Here is a 13775-nt window from a genome sequence, read left to right as displayed (position 1 = left end):
GTCTTCCCACATGTACACAGATTCTTTCTAGTCTGAAATACATTAAAATCCTTCAAATTGAGTAAGAGAGTAGAAAGCAGGTTATAAGATTAAATCTCTTTCATGAACTATATTTGCAATGTAAACTAAAAATATAAATCAGAAGTCCTTGTAAAAATGGGGTCTCTCTTTAACAGGTATTTTGGGTTTTGACTAGATGTTTTCACATTAGATTGCGTGTACTTTTGAGGCAATTTGAGAAGTTATACAAACTGAATCTACTTCTATTGTGGAAATGCTCAGCTCCTGTGAAAGCTTAACCTTAGTAGTCTAATAAATGTGTAGCATGAAAGCATCCTTGGAGCTGTAGGTTTAAGAGGATTATTACAATATAAATTTATAATGTTACTTGAGGCATGTGGGTGGTCATTTGTTTTACCATTTTAAGAGGTTTGTATAGTTAAAGCAGTGTTAAGGATAAATCGTGGCTTTTAGCCTGGAATATCGCAGCTTTATGCAGAAGCTTTGCAGAACTACACTTAGGAAACCTCCCAAGGTTAAAATCTGACCCTCATATGAATCTTCATTGCCACTGAATGATGGGACTGTAGGGTCCTGTTTTGTTTACGGAGGTATTTCCGTAAGATTATTTATTGTGTAGCACCTTATGGGCAGAAAGGCTAGTAGATCCTGCTTAAAAACGGAATGCTAGAAAAAACATCCATTTTTCTTTGCCTGTAACTTATCCCCCTGGAAAGAATATTGAGCAAAAATCTTCCAGAGAGATGCAGGAAGAGACCATGGGACTGGGCACACTTTTTGGTATAGCATTCATAAATTTAATAAGCTTTTCATTAAATCGGTAACTAGAATATCCTGACTACCTTTTTGGTAACCAAAAACATTGTTCCTACCATGTATACTGGCGGTCTCGGCAAGCGCAATTTTCTGTGTAGAATGCTGAAGCTACGTATGCCCTTAAGTATGGCAGTTCTTTTCTTTTCATAGATTTGTTTCACAGCCGTAAATATGTAGGTCTAGAGTTAATTTCTTTTGTTCTTTGAAAGTAAACTTTAGTTGATTATCATGTATTTATGCAATTAGTGTAATTAGAACTAACAGCATAATTAGTGTAAATACATGTAATGACATAAATAGAACATGTAATTACAAAATGAAATGGTTTTGTAAAAATCTTTGTTTTGCTTCATGAAAAGACATACTGCGCATTTCTAAAAGCACTCATGGCTTTTAAACGGATGATTACATTTAAGGCAAAGAGTAACAAAGATACCATGATATTTTTAAAAATAAAATAAGCGTTCTAGGCGCTTCTCTCCACACCTTTATCTTCAAAGCACAAAACTGAGGCAGGAACTCCAATATGGCTGTCCATAAATGTTAATCGTGACCGATTGGGATTTAACAAATTAAACTGAAAATTTAAAACAAATAAACCGGAAATCACCAGACTTACCAGGAGCCAGGAATCCCATATGCAGTTAGTGAGCGTACCTGAACGACTGAGGATAATTACTGTCTTTTGTTCCTGGCTCGGTCATTCTGCTGGGAAGCCGTGAAGCCGATCCTGGACACGGCCCCCTGCAATACGTATGCCTTTTGCATAAGCCAAAGATTTCTCCTTTCCCAAGTACGTCATCGTTAGGCTAAAGCAAACCTCCTCGCGTCCGTTGTCTTGCAGCCAGGATGCCTGGACGCCTGGCTGTGGTGTGGCTTTCCCAGGATGGAGGGTCTCAGCCACCCAGGGTGTCCCAGGTCCAGTGGTCGGAGCCCTCTCCTGGGATATGAGCCGTGAGGGCTCAGTCCCCCCGGGCTGAGGAGGGTCTGGAGGAGTGGGCCACCCGCTCCCTGCCATCAGCGGGGCTCTGCTGGGAACGGAGGCCAATAACTGCCCATCTAGTGATGGGCCTTCTCCCACCAGAATGGCTTCTGCAAAGAAATGAAGGAGTTACACAGGGGAGCTGCTCCTCTGGGGAGCAGGTGCCTGAGGGGTTGGGGGTTTTTTTGCTTTTGTTTTTTTTTCTTAAAAAGGCCCGAGTTCAGCACAGAAAGAAACAGAATTCCACCCAAAACTTTTTGCCTTTTTAAAATTTTATATTAGTAACATTTTATATTTCTGGCAACATTTTCCAGGGCATTCTAGCAGTTTTTCATTTAAACGAAAAATTACTGCCATAAATGCTGGTTATTTAGCTAACAGTGTTTTTAATCGCACCTAAGAAGGACAAGAGAGACACATTGCAATTGTGAACCAAATGCTAGTGTTAGGCCTGGATTGAAAATCTGGAGAAACTGAAGCCTCAGTTTTGTGGATTTCTGCACAGAGGAGAAACAATATACTCTGTGGTATTGGAAAGAAGAGCATTGCAGTGGAAGTAGTATTTTGAGTTGAATCCAACGAGCTACAGGAGTGTGAAATAGCAAAACCCATTAAAAAAAAAATGCTGTTAATATAAAATGTTTGTTAAAAAGAATACAGCTTCTACTGGGATTTTTTAAAAAGAAACCATCTTTCAAATATCTATAAAAGCTAACCCTTCCTGTGTTTAATAGTGAGATAATGATCAAGTCCATTTATCAAGGCTCTTCATATGTTAAGCAAGTATGCTGTCATTACATTTAATTAGATATGTATTCAAATAATTTTAGTATTAAGAGAGGAGATTGTTTAGTGAGCATTCTAGTACTCAAATAATTTTAGTTTAGATGTCAGAAAATGTATGCTCCCCCTACAGTTTAATCTTCGGGTAATATAGGCATTCTGCGCTCCATTGGGAAAATAGAATCGCACATTAACCATTCCAGCTTTCTGATTCTATGCCTAAATGTCATTATTACTTCTGCTCATAGTGCCGAGACGTATCCTGTCACAAAGTTACTTTTTGGTGGGGGTGAGGTGAAGCTTGTAATTCTACTCAATTGACTAATTTTCTTCTCAGATCTGCACAGTGGATCTTGGATCAAATATTCATCTTTCCCTTCAGGTGTGGAGCCCCCACTGTGTCTAGCTGGTGTTTTTTAGACATGTAAAGAGTGAATATTATTGAAATCAAGGTCTGACATGCAAATGAACACATGTGCTTGTAATTACCACAGTTATGGAAGGCAGAAATATAGCATGAATATATCTAAATTGCCAGTGATGAGATTCGACATCACTGTTTTTTAATGTACAGGGAGAATGACATACTAGGAGATCGTGAAAAGAAAATGTTCCTGTCTTATGATGTTGTTAGTTCACCTGTTTGACAGAGATATTTTCACATATGTAAGAGGGATATAGATGTCCAATCCTGACCCTCAGGTTTTGAAGAACACACCCTATAACTATATCTTTTCATCTACAAAATGAGGATGTGCTTGCTTTCACAATTTCACTGTGTGAAAGTCAGAATTCCAAAGGAAATGGTAGTTCTAGTGACTTACCAGTTGATTTTATCCTGAACTGAAATGAAAAGTTTTTTCACAGAACTTCACAGTGAAAAGGCTTTTCACAAAACAAGAAGGTCAAACTAATTTTGACTTTGAAATGTTGAAATGTGTTCTCCTGACATTTCTTTGATTGAAACAGAATGTTTGACCTTCTACCACTTAAACACTGTATTTTAGTTTGACCTAAACCTACACATTTTATTTGGGGTGAGTATGATAATTGCATCTTCCTATGGTCTTTGGATGCTTTATCAGAGTTGGATTGTGGACTTTGCTTGCTTGGATTTTCTAATAGCTTGGGTTTCATAGTCAGATTGTCTCTCCTGTGGAATTGCACTTCGTGAAAATGCCACTTGGGTAACATGATCCAAGAAAATTGTTCAGCGCAGCAGAAAGAGGAAGAGATCCCCAAGGCCCCCACCGTACCACAGATGTGACTCAAAACCAAGGAGTTCAGTTCAGTTTGGTCTTGGAACAGCACAGCAGAATTTCAGTTTTCCATCAAAAAGATGGGAAAAAAGCTTCAGCAAAACTTCTTCCACAAGGAAAGATCTCCCAATGAAAAATCACTGACAGAAAATTTGGAATCTGTTCTAGTACTTGCCCTATTACTGCATCGGCATGTTTTGAAGATTTGTTAGTATGAAGATGTGTTTTGTGCATATATAGTGTACGAGAGTTCTGAGTAATATTTTAGATCAGATTCCTCACTGCAAAATGAGTTCACCAGTGTCAGTGGGAGATGTTTGTTCACTCCCTATTGAGGGAACATATTGGTTCGGTGTACCTCTTCATAATTCATGCACATGATATTCTCTCTGTAACTTGGGAAGAGAAATTTCTGAAAGTTTTTTTGGGGGAGGGGACTTTCAATATGCTTCAGATTTTTTGTTTAGTGTTGTAAAGTTCAGTGGAAGTGTATCATATCTTGTTTTACTTCATACAGCTTGCTTATATCCAATAAAAGCACTGCCATGTTCAGATAGTAATAATAATACACAATTACTTCTCTAAAGAGTGGAGTAACAAAGCAGCTAGCGATATGAAATTGAATTGATTGAATTGACTGAATTTTGATCATGCACTGTATAAAATCAGTAGTCATACAGCATTGGCTTCATAAGTCTCTGAAGTGCTAAAGTTCATATAGCCATACAAGTAGGATGTTACTGACCAGGCATATCTGAAGCACATCTTCAATTAAAGTTCTTCATATTACTATGTATTCAAATAAGATACATTTCTAAAAGACCTTTACCAGGTTTATTCTGTCAATGCTAGATTTATTTATTTAATTACTTCTACCATGATTGTTGTAGTAGAAAATCTAACTGGTGTTTATTTTTTCCTTAGAAAATTGCCTTCATGGTAGCATTAGGACTGGTTACAACAGAACATTTGGAAGGTAAGATGGCATTTTCAGTTTTTGAGTTCAGTTTTCGAGTGAAACCTTTTCTCTTGGCTGCAGAGCAGCCAAGAGAAATTGGTGATTCTGTCCTCTGAAGGGCAATGAAAAATCAGGTGAAATGTTATCTATGCACAATTGTGCTTTTCAGCCTCAAAATAATGGGTGGCTTTACTTTGCTCTGCCTCCTATCCCATTGCACAGCTCAAGGGGCATGGGAACTGGCTCTGTAGCCAGCACCAGCAGGCTTGGCATAAGCTGGCATTTGGGCTCACTCAGTCATCATGGTCCTTTAAAGGATGTTAACAACTGGAGGACGATAGTGAGGCAAAAAGCTTGCAAAGGCTCTGACCAGCATTGATCTGGTTGAAGAATCAGCAAGGTTCAAAGATGTTTACCCAGATCTTCTGTAGCAAGCATGCCCTCTCTTCTTTCCCCATGTGAGATGGGCTTTCATTTTTTTTGAGTTAATCATCTGTCATCTCTAGAGTTCCACAGAATAATGTGTAAAATAGAGGTGAAAATCTGGCATTTGTTTTATAAGTTTTTAAGCAAATTAGAAAACTACCTCTCACGAAGACTTCCCTCCCCCCATTTTCCCCTATTTAGCCAAAAAATAAACAAACTTCCAGTCTGATCCTGCTTTTGTGTGAGAGCTGCTAGCATGCCTTCCTAGGCTTCTGAATATGAGTTCAAACAAATACTGCACATAAACTAAACGCAGTATCATAGTGTTCAGTTTACTTTTCCAACCTTCCAAAAATACCTTGCAAGAGTTAGCAGATTTGTACCTTTCTCTGCCTCAGCTTTGCCTTTCTGAAAACATAGATGAGAGGGGAAAAAAGAGTTTGTTCGGCGAATTTGCCAGTGGTGTGAGATGAGTGGGGGGTTTCTTGGCAGAATGGGTTAGTTCTCATGGACAGAGAAGATACAGCTGTTTTTTAAGGAAAAGTCTACAGCTTGACGTCTTTTAGTTACATGCTCAGCTAATACAAGTTGGTGTGGTTCCACCGTTATAAGGAGAAAAATCTGGTATCTGTGTCAGCTGACAATGATTCTTGATCACAAAAAATGTTAATGATAATTGACATTTACCACCCGTCCCATGGACCATCATCAGCAAAATACTTAGGAATTTCCAGTGCACTGAGTTTAAGTTTTATGTGCTTTAGACTTAGGCACGTGCTCAGATACGTTGCTGACTCAAGAGGTAGCTACCATTTTACAGCTTGATTTATTTTTAGTAAGACTCCCTGTGCTTCTGTTCCTTGGTTTTAAGAGAGGTTGTGAATTAGGGAGAAAATAGCATCTTAATTGTAAGGTCTCCTCAATATATGCAGCAGGTTTTCTGTGGGTCTTGTTGCCTTTTTTCAGTGTCTTTCCTCTTTAAATCTGCATTTTAGAAAATCATTTAATGTCCCAGTGACTGAGAATTTGAAAGCACTTTAAAGAAACTTTAAGCCATCGGCCTTTTTAATCCCTTAATGGTAATGGATTGAAATGGAAATTAAAAAGCTACAGCAATTTTGGGAGAAGATTTATAATCCAAAAGTGCAAATGATGACTGGTTCTTGTTTTCTTTGTCTAAGGAAAATAGGACAACATTTGAAATTATGCTGAAGTGCAAATTATGCTTACAACAGAGAGAATTTAATTTTGAATAATTCTTTACCCTTTGATTTTATTTGAACTAATAAATTGTATGGATTTAATGCTTATGTTCAAAACGCCAAGTACCGCTCTGCTCTGTTGTTCCAGAGTAAGTACGGAGATGCACATTTTGAACCTAACTGCTACAATACTAATCCTGCAGAATCAATTCTTTCAGACAAATTCACTTTTATATTCCTACTAGCTTTAAATAAATGGCTCCCACCAAGAGCTATTTACTATGGAAAGGGTATTTCTTCAGGAGTATTGGTGATTACAGCTGTCAAAAATACCCTTATAGCTTTCACATGCTAAAGGTTATTATTTTAGTGCTATGTCATATTTATGGTTATCAGCCATTGCTATTTATCAGGAAGCAGTGGTCATTACACAGTTCAGTTTATTTTAGTACTTCTAATGTATTTCTCAATTTCACATTTTTGGAATTAAGCTGTATCAAGATTGGGTCATTAAAAGCTTATTCACTCAGTGTCATCAATTCACAGTGTTACTGCTTTTCTTCATTTTATTCATTAATTTTGTGGTGAAGGGCTATGATCCACTTCTATATGGATTTCTCTATCAGCCTAGCAGCCTTTCCACCTAACGTCCAGAGGAGCATCTTTCCCCTTACTGGGAAAAGAGCTCTCTTCTGCAGAGCCCGAGTGTGATGCATCTTTTGAGGCCTTTACCAGTAAATGAACACAGCCGCTTCCATTGACTGACGTTCTGCAAGGTACGGCTTTCCCTGAAGTTAAATTGTCATTACGGGCCTCATAGAATGACCATACAGAGTGTTTATTGATGAAGGCAGCAGCTCATTGAAGCTTTGCCTCCAACATAAAGCTATCTTCAAATTTATTCATCTCTGTCAAATGTATTACAGTTTAGAGGGTTTTTTTTCTGTTTGGGTTACATTTTTTAAATTAATAAACTAAGGAATAAGATAGCCCAACTCTGTGATGCTGTGCATGGTTGTAACGTATTAAATCTCTTTCTCTAGGCTAGTAGAACACCTTTTGGCATTATCATTGTGTTAAAAAAAAAAAAAAAAAGTCAATAGGAAGCAAAACTTTAAAAGAATTCTTTAGTTCAGGTCATTCTAAAAATGCACATCTTGTTTTACCATAGCAAAATAAAACCCCTGAAATATTTCCATCTAGGTTACCTGAAAGTTTTAATCAGTTAAAACAAATTATTTATTTTTACTTTATTAAGCCCTGTTTTGAAACATACACAATACTTTTTAGCAGAAGTAACAAGTAACGAAAGATAGTATACCAGCGTATGTTCATCTATTTATTTCCATCTTTATTTCCATCTATTCCCACTGCTATTACTTTTCCCCCCAGCCAGCTTTTATCTCTGTACCATAGCGATGCCTCTTCCAAAGCTGCATTCCAGGTATCTACCACATGTGTGATTCAGACTCCATCAAACATTTCTGTTGCCTTGGTGAGAGCATGTACTGAAGAAATTCTCTCTTAAACCTGGGACCCAAAAGGGCAGAGACCTACAGATCCATCACAGTCCCCTTGTGAAGACACTTGGCCCAGTTGTGGACACAGAAAGCTCTGCTGTGTCGAATTCTTTGTTTCTTTTTCTCGGCCAGTGAAAAGTCACGATCTTGTATCCCTGTGACCACTTCTGAAAGACTAAGCCTGGGCTGCCCTAACTCCAGCTTTTTCCCTACACTGCCACGAGGGTTCTGAGATGCTGCAAGCCCTGGATTCACTGACCGCGTAGCGTGTGTTACTGAGCCTGGCTGCAAGAACCACGGCTCCAGCTCACGCTGTTGAGACCAAAGTAAAAACTCAGCAAAGTAAAAATGGAGGCCACTTCCTCAATTTCTTTGCCAACATCAAGGCACATGGTTCCTCTGTTGTGGCATGTCTGTCACCTTTTGGCCTTGAGAGCATTCCTCTTACAAGAACTGAGGCTGACATCAAGAACAACTATCTCTCTTCTGGTGGCTCTGTGGCAGGCTACTGGATCCGTGTCTAGCACTTACCCTGCTGCCGAGGCCCGATTCCCTTTAGAGGATGCCAAAGAGTCTGGAAGCTTCGGGATGGAGATTTCAGCATAGCCAGATGAGTGTTTGATAGGAAATACTTTCAGAGTGGGGCAGAACTGTTACCCATACAAGATCCTCCGGTTCGGAGTCTGCCTGTGTCTGAGGATGTTAATAAGATGCTGGCAGTGGTTGCAGCCATGGCATTTATCGCACGTCTCGGTGCAGCCTTGGATCACACGTTTCTTGGTAGTGAGATTCTGTATAGCTCCCTGAGTCACATGGCAGCATATGTCTAGCTCACGTCAGACTGTGAATACAGACCTGTCTGTACTCTTTGAATTGCGCTAGAAGACACCTTCCAAGCGTGAGAGGTGACATATTCCTGTGCCAGTGGGAAAACCCAGCCAGAATATGCAAGTAGTTGCTCTTCTGTTTTTCTTGTCTATCCAGTTTCCTTCTGATACATCCATCACTCCAAGAGGGGCGGCTTAGCCAATATTCTTTTGTGAATGAAAAGTTTCAAATCAATATCTTAGAACTCAGGCCAGTACAAAATCCATGCAAAGTGTTGGTCTCGTCTCTAGGGACACCGTGTCCAAGATGTGACCGACTATACTAATACCATTTACTGTAGCAATGCTTAAAGTGGTACGTGGCCCCTTTTACTCTGTGGGGAAGTGATCAACATTTGGAAAGCATGCCTGGAAACCAGAACTATGTGTTGGGAATCCAGTTCCCCTGTATCATATACATCCTGAAAGCTGGACTGTGTCTTACTGTTGGATTGCAAGTGGGAGATAGTGCTCAATATCCTGAAGGCCATTTTCTGGTGCGGAGGATGTACTCAGATAGACCTCTTTAGCTCAGACATTGACAAAAGATGCCAGACCTTCTGCAGAACCAGATGGTGTCCTGAGTTTCTCTTGGGTGTGCTCCTGGTCCTCTGGGCTGAAGAGCTACTGCTCCTGCCAGTTCCTCTCGTTCTGAGAGATTTACTTAGAGCAAGACAGAACGGAGGTATCACCATCGCGGGGGCATTTAGACTAACAAGATCCCTCTGGCACCTCAGTGCAGAGTCTAAACTTTGCCTTACAATATTCATGTAGGAAACATTTGGGAATAGAGCACCAGCCCAGCTGTGCACACTTCATGTTATGGGATGGATGCTGGGTGGCTCTCCTTGCTAAAGTATGTCTGCTCTTACTTTATTATCAAAATAAAAAGTAGGCTCTAAAATACATGGTTGTAATAATCTCACCATTCTGAACTGATGTCAAGAGCTGGAAAAAGAAATGACATATGATGGAAATGAAATCCTAGCTCAGATAAAAGTAGCGTTAAACCTGCAGATTTCAGCGATCGAGGAATCCGCTCACTCTTTCTGTGTGTGTTTACAGAAGTATGCACGTGGCTAATTGCTGCTAAATGCAGTCCTCAGCAAGTACCATTTTGAATAGGTGTTACCATTTAGTGGAAGGGAGTTCTCTTGTGTTTCACCCTTTTCCGAACAGGACTGCAATTCGATGAGTCTATCTTTGCACTGCTGTTTCCAGTGACACAAATACGTGTACGGCTCATAACAACATTTTGCATGCTCAGGATTGTGAAGGTGTATCGTTTTGGATGGATAAATCATCACGCCCTAGTTAGAACTGAATCTAGCCACGCCATTCTGACTGTGCTTTTTCTAACCTCCACAGAGGAAAAGTAACGTAAATTAAATTTAAAAGGATCCCTATGCTTTCATCTGATATGAATTACAAGGCTTAACTGCTTTAAATGCTTCATTTTTGTTAATAGCAGACATTGATAGTATTTTGAAAGCTCTCTGTTGACGCTTGCTGAATATGTGTCTGAAGGGATCGTAATAAAAATCTTGTAGGGCAGCAGAAGTCCACTTTGGAGGAGGGAAAAAATAAAAAATGCCTGTGTTCTGAATCTTACAAGGAAAAGCTTATTAATGTCAAACCTTGAACTGCAGCAAATATCAATGCTGATGCAACCCAATTATACTTTAGAAACTGAAACTGAACACAAAGCCCAAGGGGTTGAGGGTAAGAGCGTCTTGCTTAACAAGTTAGATCTACGTTTTAGCCTGATGAATGAGAAACACACAATTCATGTTTCTTTCCATGGTTACAGAAATCCAGAGCAAGCGTCAGGAAAGAAAGAGAAGAAGCACAGCAAATCCAGCCTACAGTGGACTCTTGGAAACAGAGGTACTTTGTCATTCACTTTTTTTACCACAGTTCTATTTCATGTCGATAAAAGGTTTAAGTGCTTCTTATTACAAAAGTATATATGAATGCAGAACCACACATTTACTTGTAAAGAGATATTGATGTGGAAAAGAAAAAAAAAAATCTAATCTCAGTAGCTAAGCAACAGGTTTTCACCCCACAACATCACTTCCTTCAAACTAGAATTCATCTTAGTTTTAATAAAGGCCAAAAGGACTAAATTAATGTGGGACCTAATTACTCTTTCACCCATGCAGACAGTCCCTTTAGGTCAGAACTGAAGAACAGAAGTGCTGCATTATGTTCAAACTTGCATTGCTATTTCTCTTTTCCTATGTGCCAAATAATAAATGGAAAACTTTGCTTTTTTTATTAGTGACATTCATAAAAAGGATGTGTTGGTTTAAGAATCAGTGTGCTCTGCAGGGGGTATGGAAGCCTGCATAATAAATATAATAATGCATAATTAAAAATAAAATGTTCTGGATAATCTCTGTTGTCTGTTACACTTAGGCTATTACATTTATAGTAGCAGCAAAATTTGGTCCTACATAATATTGGATTGCAAAGCTGGTGTAAAAGCAGCATATAAATAGACTTAACTTCTTCTGAAATTGTTTTTTTCTTTGTTTCTGAACTGACATATATGCATTTATTCAGCTTATTAAAATTCCACCTTTAAAATTTCACCACAGTTTGAGGTTACAATTTGAACTTCCTACAGGCATGAAACTGATTTGCAGCCAGCTCTCCATTTAAGCACGATTTCTCTGTGTTCTGAGTTCTTTAAGCCTAAAGGAAGTGATTTTTCTTTATTTAGGTACAAGTGATGCAGAATCTTTGGTATGCCAACATTTCAGATTTCTGTGTTTGTTGGCAGACAGCAGGCAGATGAGGCTAAGAAGAAACCCACCACTGTAGTCAAGCTGCCTAGTGGCTTGATTGTTCTTTTTTTGACAGTATTAGAGATTTTTATATTCCAGAGCAGCTCTGGGCACTTGAATTCTTCAGAACTCAACTTTTCTGTAGCGACCTTCAGAGCAAATACTGATGTCCACACGTCCAGTATTTAACACAGTAGGAACCTTAGCCTTGCTAGCATTACATTTGTAGTGTCTTCTCTTAGACTTTTTTGTCCTGATGGGTTTATTAAAATACTTGCAGCAGAGTTTTGTGGCTGTAGTCTGGTCGGTGTTTGTGAGAAACTCAATTATCTTGGAGCAGGGATGGAGGAGGTGATGGAGGAGGTCTGCTGCACCCCTAGTTCATACTTCTCATTATATCTATTCTCAAAAGCATATCCTGAAGTGAAAGATGGCATGGAGAAAGAAATGTCTGTGAAAGAGTCCTGTGGCTGATCAGCTGTGTCCTCATTAGGAGTTGTCATTAAGTACTGACCATGGGGAATGCCGTTCAAGTAAAATGGAGGCAGATGGTTTTTCTCTGATCAATTAGCTGCTCAGATTGATTTGCTAATCAGTGAGTTGAGGTATTTTGTGGCATTTCAGGCATTTTGGTGCAGTTTAATTTACAGTTAGTCTACTGAATGATCTTTAATTCATGATTGTTTAAATTGAAATTGCATATAAATTAGACTTTTTATTTGCCAACGCCCCTCAAAACGGCAGGAGCTCAGCATCTGTAGTGGTGATGCTAACTTCCTTGATTAGAAAAATGTGATCACGGGCTTATGTCTTCACTTGAATGTTGTGCTTTTTCTTTTCAAAGCTTTTTTCTTAAAAAAAATAAGATACCATTCTGTTTTCCCACCCTCAGTAGCTTTTTTTTTTCCTTTCTTTCTTTCTTTTTTTTTTTTTTTTCATAGGAAAGGGTTAAGTTTCAGGCTGGGTATTTTTTGAAGGAAGAAACATCTATTCAAAATTCATTAACAGGCTGGCAGGCACCCGTGTATAAGAGAACAGTTTACTCACCACAGAATAAATCATTTATTAGCAAAAACCCTCTAATTTTCCTCCAGGCAGAGTCTAACAACATCTAATGGAGGAAAATGGTACTATTTCCAGTCCTGCTGTACAAGTATTGGATGGCTCAGAGAAACAATTAGGGGTTATATAGACTGTTAATGAAGACCAGCTTGCTATTGACGGACAGCTTTTACCATCTGACGAGTTGGCGATGGCCTGCATTAAATTAGTTAAACATCTCAGTCAGGTTTCCAGTGGTCTGTGTTTGCAAGTTTGAAAATCTTTGGTGGCCTCAGCAGATTGAAATCACTGCCAGCTCCTAGAGGTCATACACATTAACTTCTGAAAGAGAAATATTTTGTATTTGGGCAAAAATATTTGCCCTAATACATTGCTTGCAAACAAAATACATTCCTATGAACTGTAGGCAAGTGTCACAGAAGGTAGTGATGTTTTTCTGCAGGTGGGAAGTCCATCACCATTTCTATATACACAAATAAAGATGTCATCTCACAGCAACAATCTACTGTGCAGATTTTCCTTTATGGACATTGTTTATCTGCTAGGTTTGGAGTTACTGTTGCTGTTGCCTTGCTCTTACCGACCTCTGGAACATATCCTGAAACTCAATCAATAACATTTGGAATTTGCATTTCTCTCTGTTAATAAAATCTAATGCACATCTAACTGCTCTATGAAGAACTTGTTAGAAAGGTAAATAATGCAGTTGTTTGTATGACTGTCTCAGAGGTTAGCAACGAATATTCTAAGTCACAGAACTGGCTTCTGGATAGCTGGTTATGTATGAGGGAAGCTCATGGAGATTGTCAATATGAAATGGTAAAAGACAACCAGAGCACTTTTCAATGACACTGTGGTTGGTTTCTTTTCCCTTGTAGCGGAAACGCCTTGCATCAAATTATTTGAATAACCCCTTGTTCCTTTCAACAAGAGGTAAGCATATTTTAAAATGAATATACTGCTATTCTAATGACATATTAAATATTTATTAGTAGAATTTCATATGAATTACTGCTAGGTTACCATAGGGCATTACTTTGTGTAAGGTCCCTGCACTTTTTAGTGTGCAGTGAAAATAGATGGTTTTC

General features: G+C 38.8%; 1 protein-coding gene across 1 annotated transcript in view; it reads left to right on the top strand.

Moving 5' to 3' along the window:
- Positions 1-13775, top strand: part of PHF21B (PHD finger protein 21B) — a 65909-nt gene that overhangs the window by 41605 nt on the left and 10529 nt on the right. Inside the window, exons 5-7 of the mRNA XM_072850207.1 lie at positions 4786-4837; positions 10644-10720; positions 13566-13620. Of these exons, the coding sequence (XP_072706308.1) occupies positions 4786-4837; positions 10644-10720; positions 13566-13620 (184 nt within the window). The remainder of the gene's footprint in view (positions 1-4785; positions 4838-10643; positions 10721-13565; positions 13621-13775) is intronic.

Source organism: Ciconia boyciana, chromosome 1 (assembly GCF_034638445.1).
Source record: "Ciconia boyciana chromosome 1, ASM3463844v1, whole genome shotgun sequence".
NCBI classification, from domain to species: domain Eukaryota; kingdom Metazoa; phylum Chordata; class Aves; order Ciconiiformes; family Ciconiidae; genus Ciconia; species Ciconia boyciana.
The sequence above is the reverse complement of the archived record's forward strand: the minus strand, read 5'-3'. Positions and strand labels throughout refer to the sequence as shown.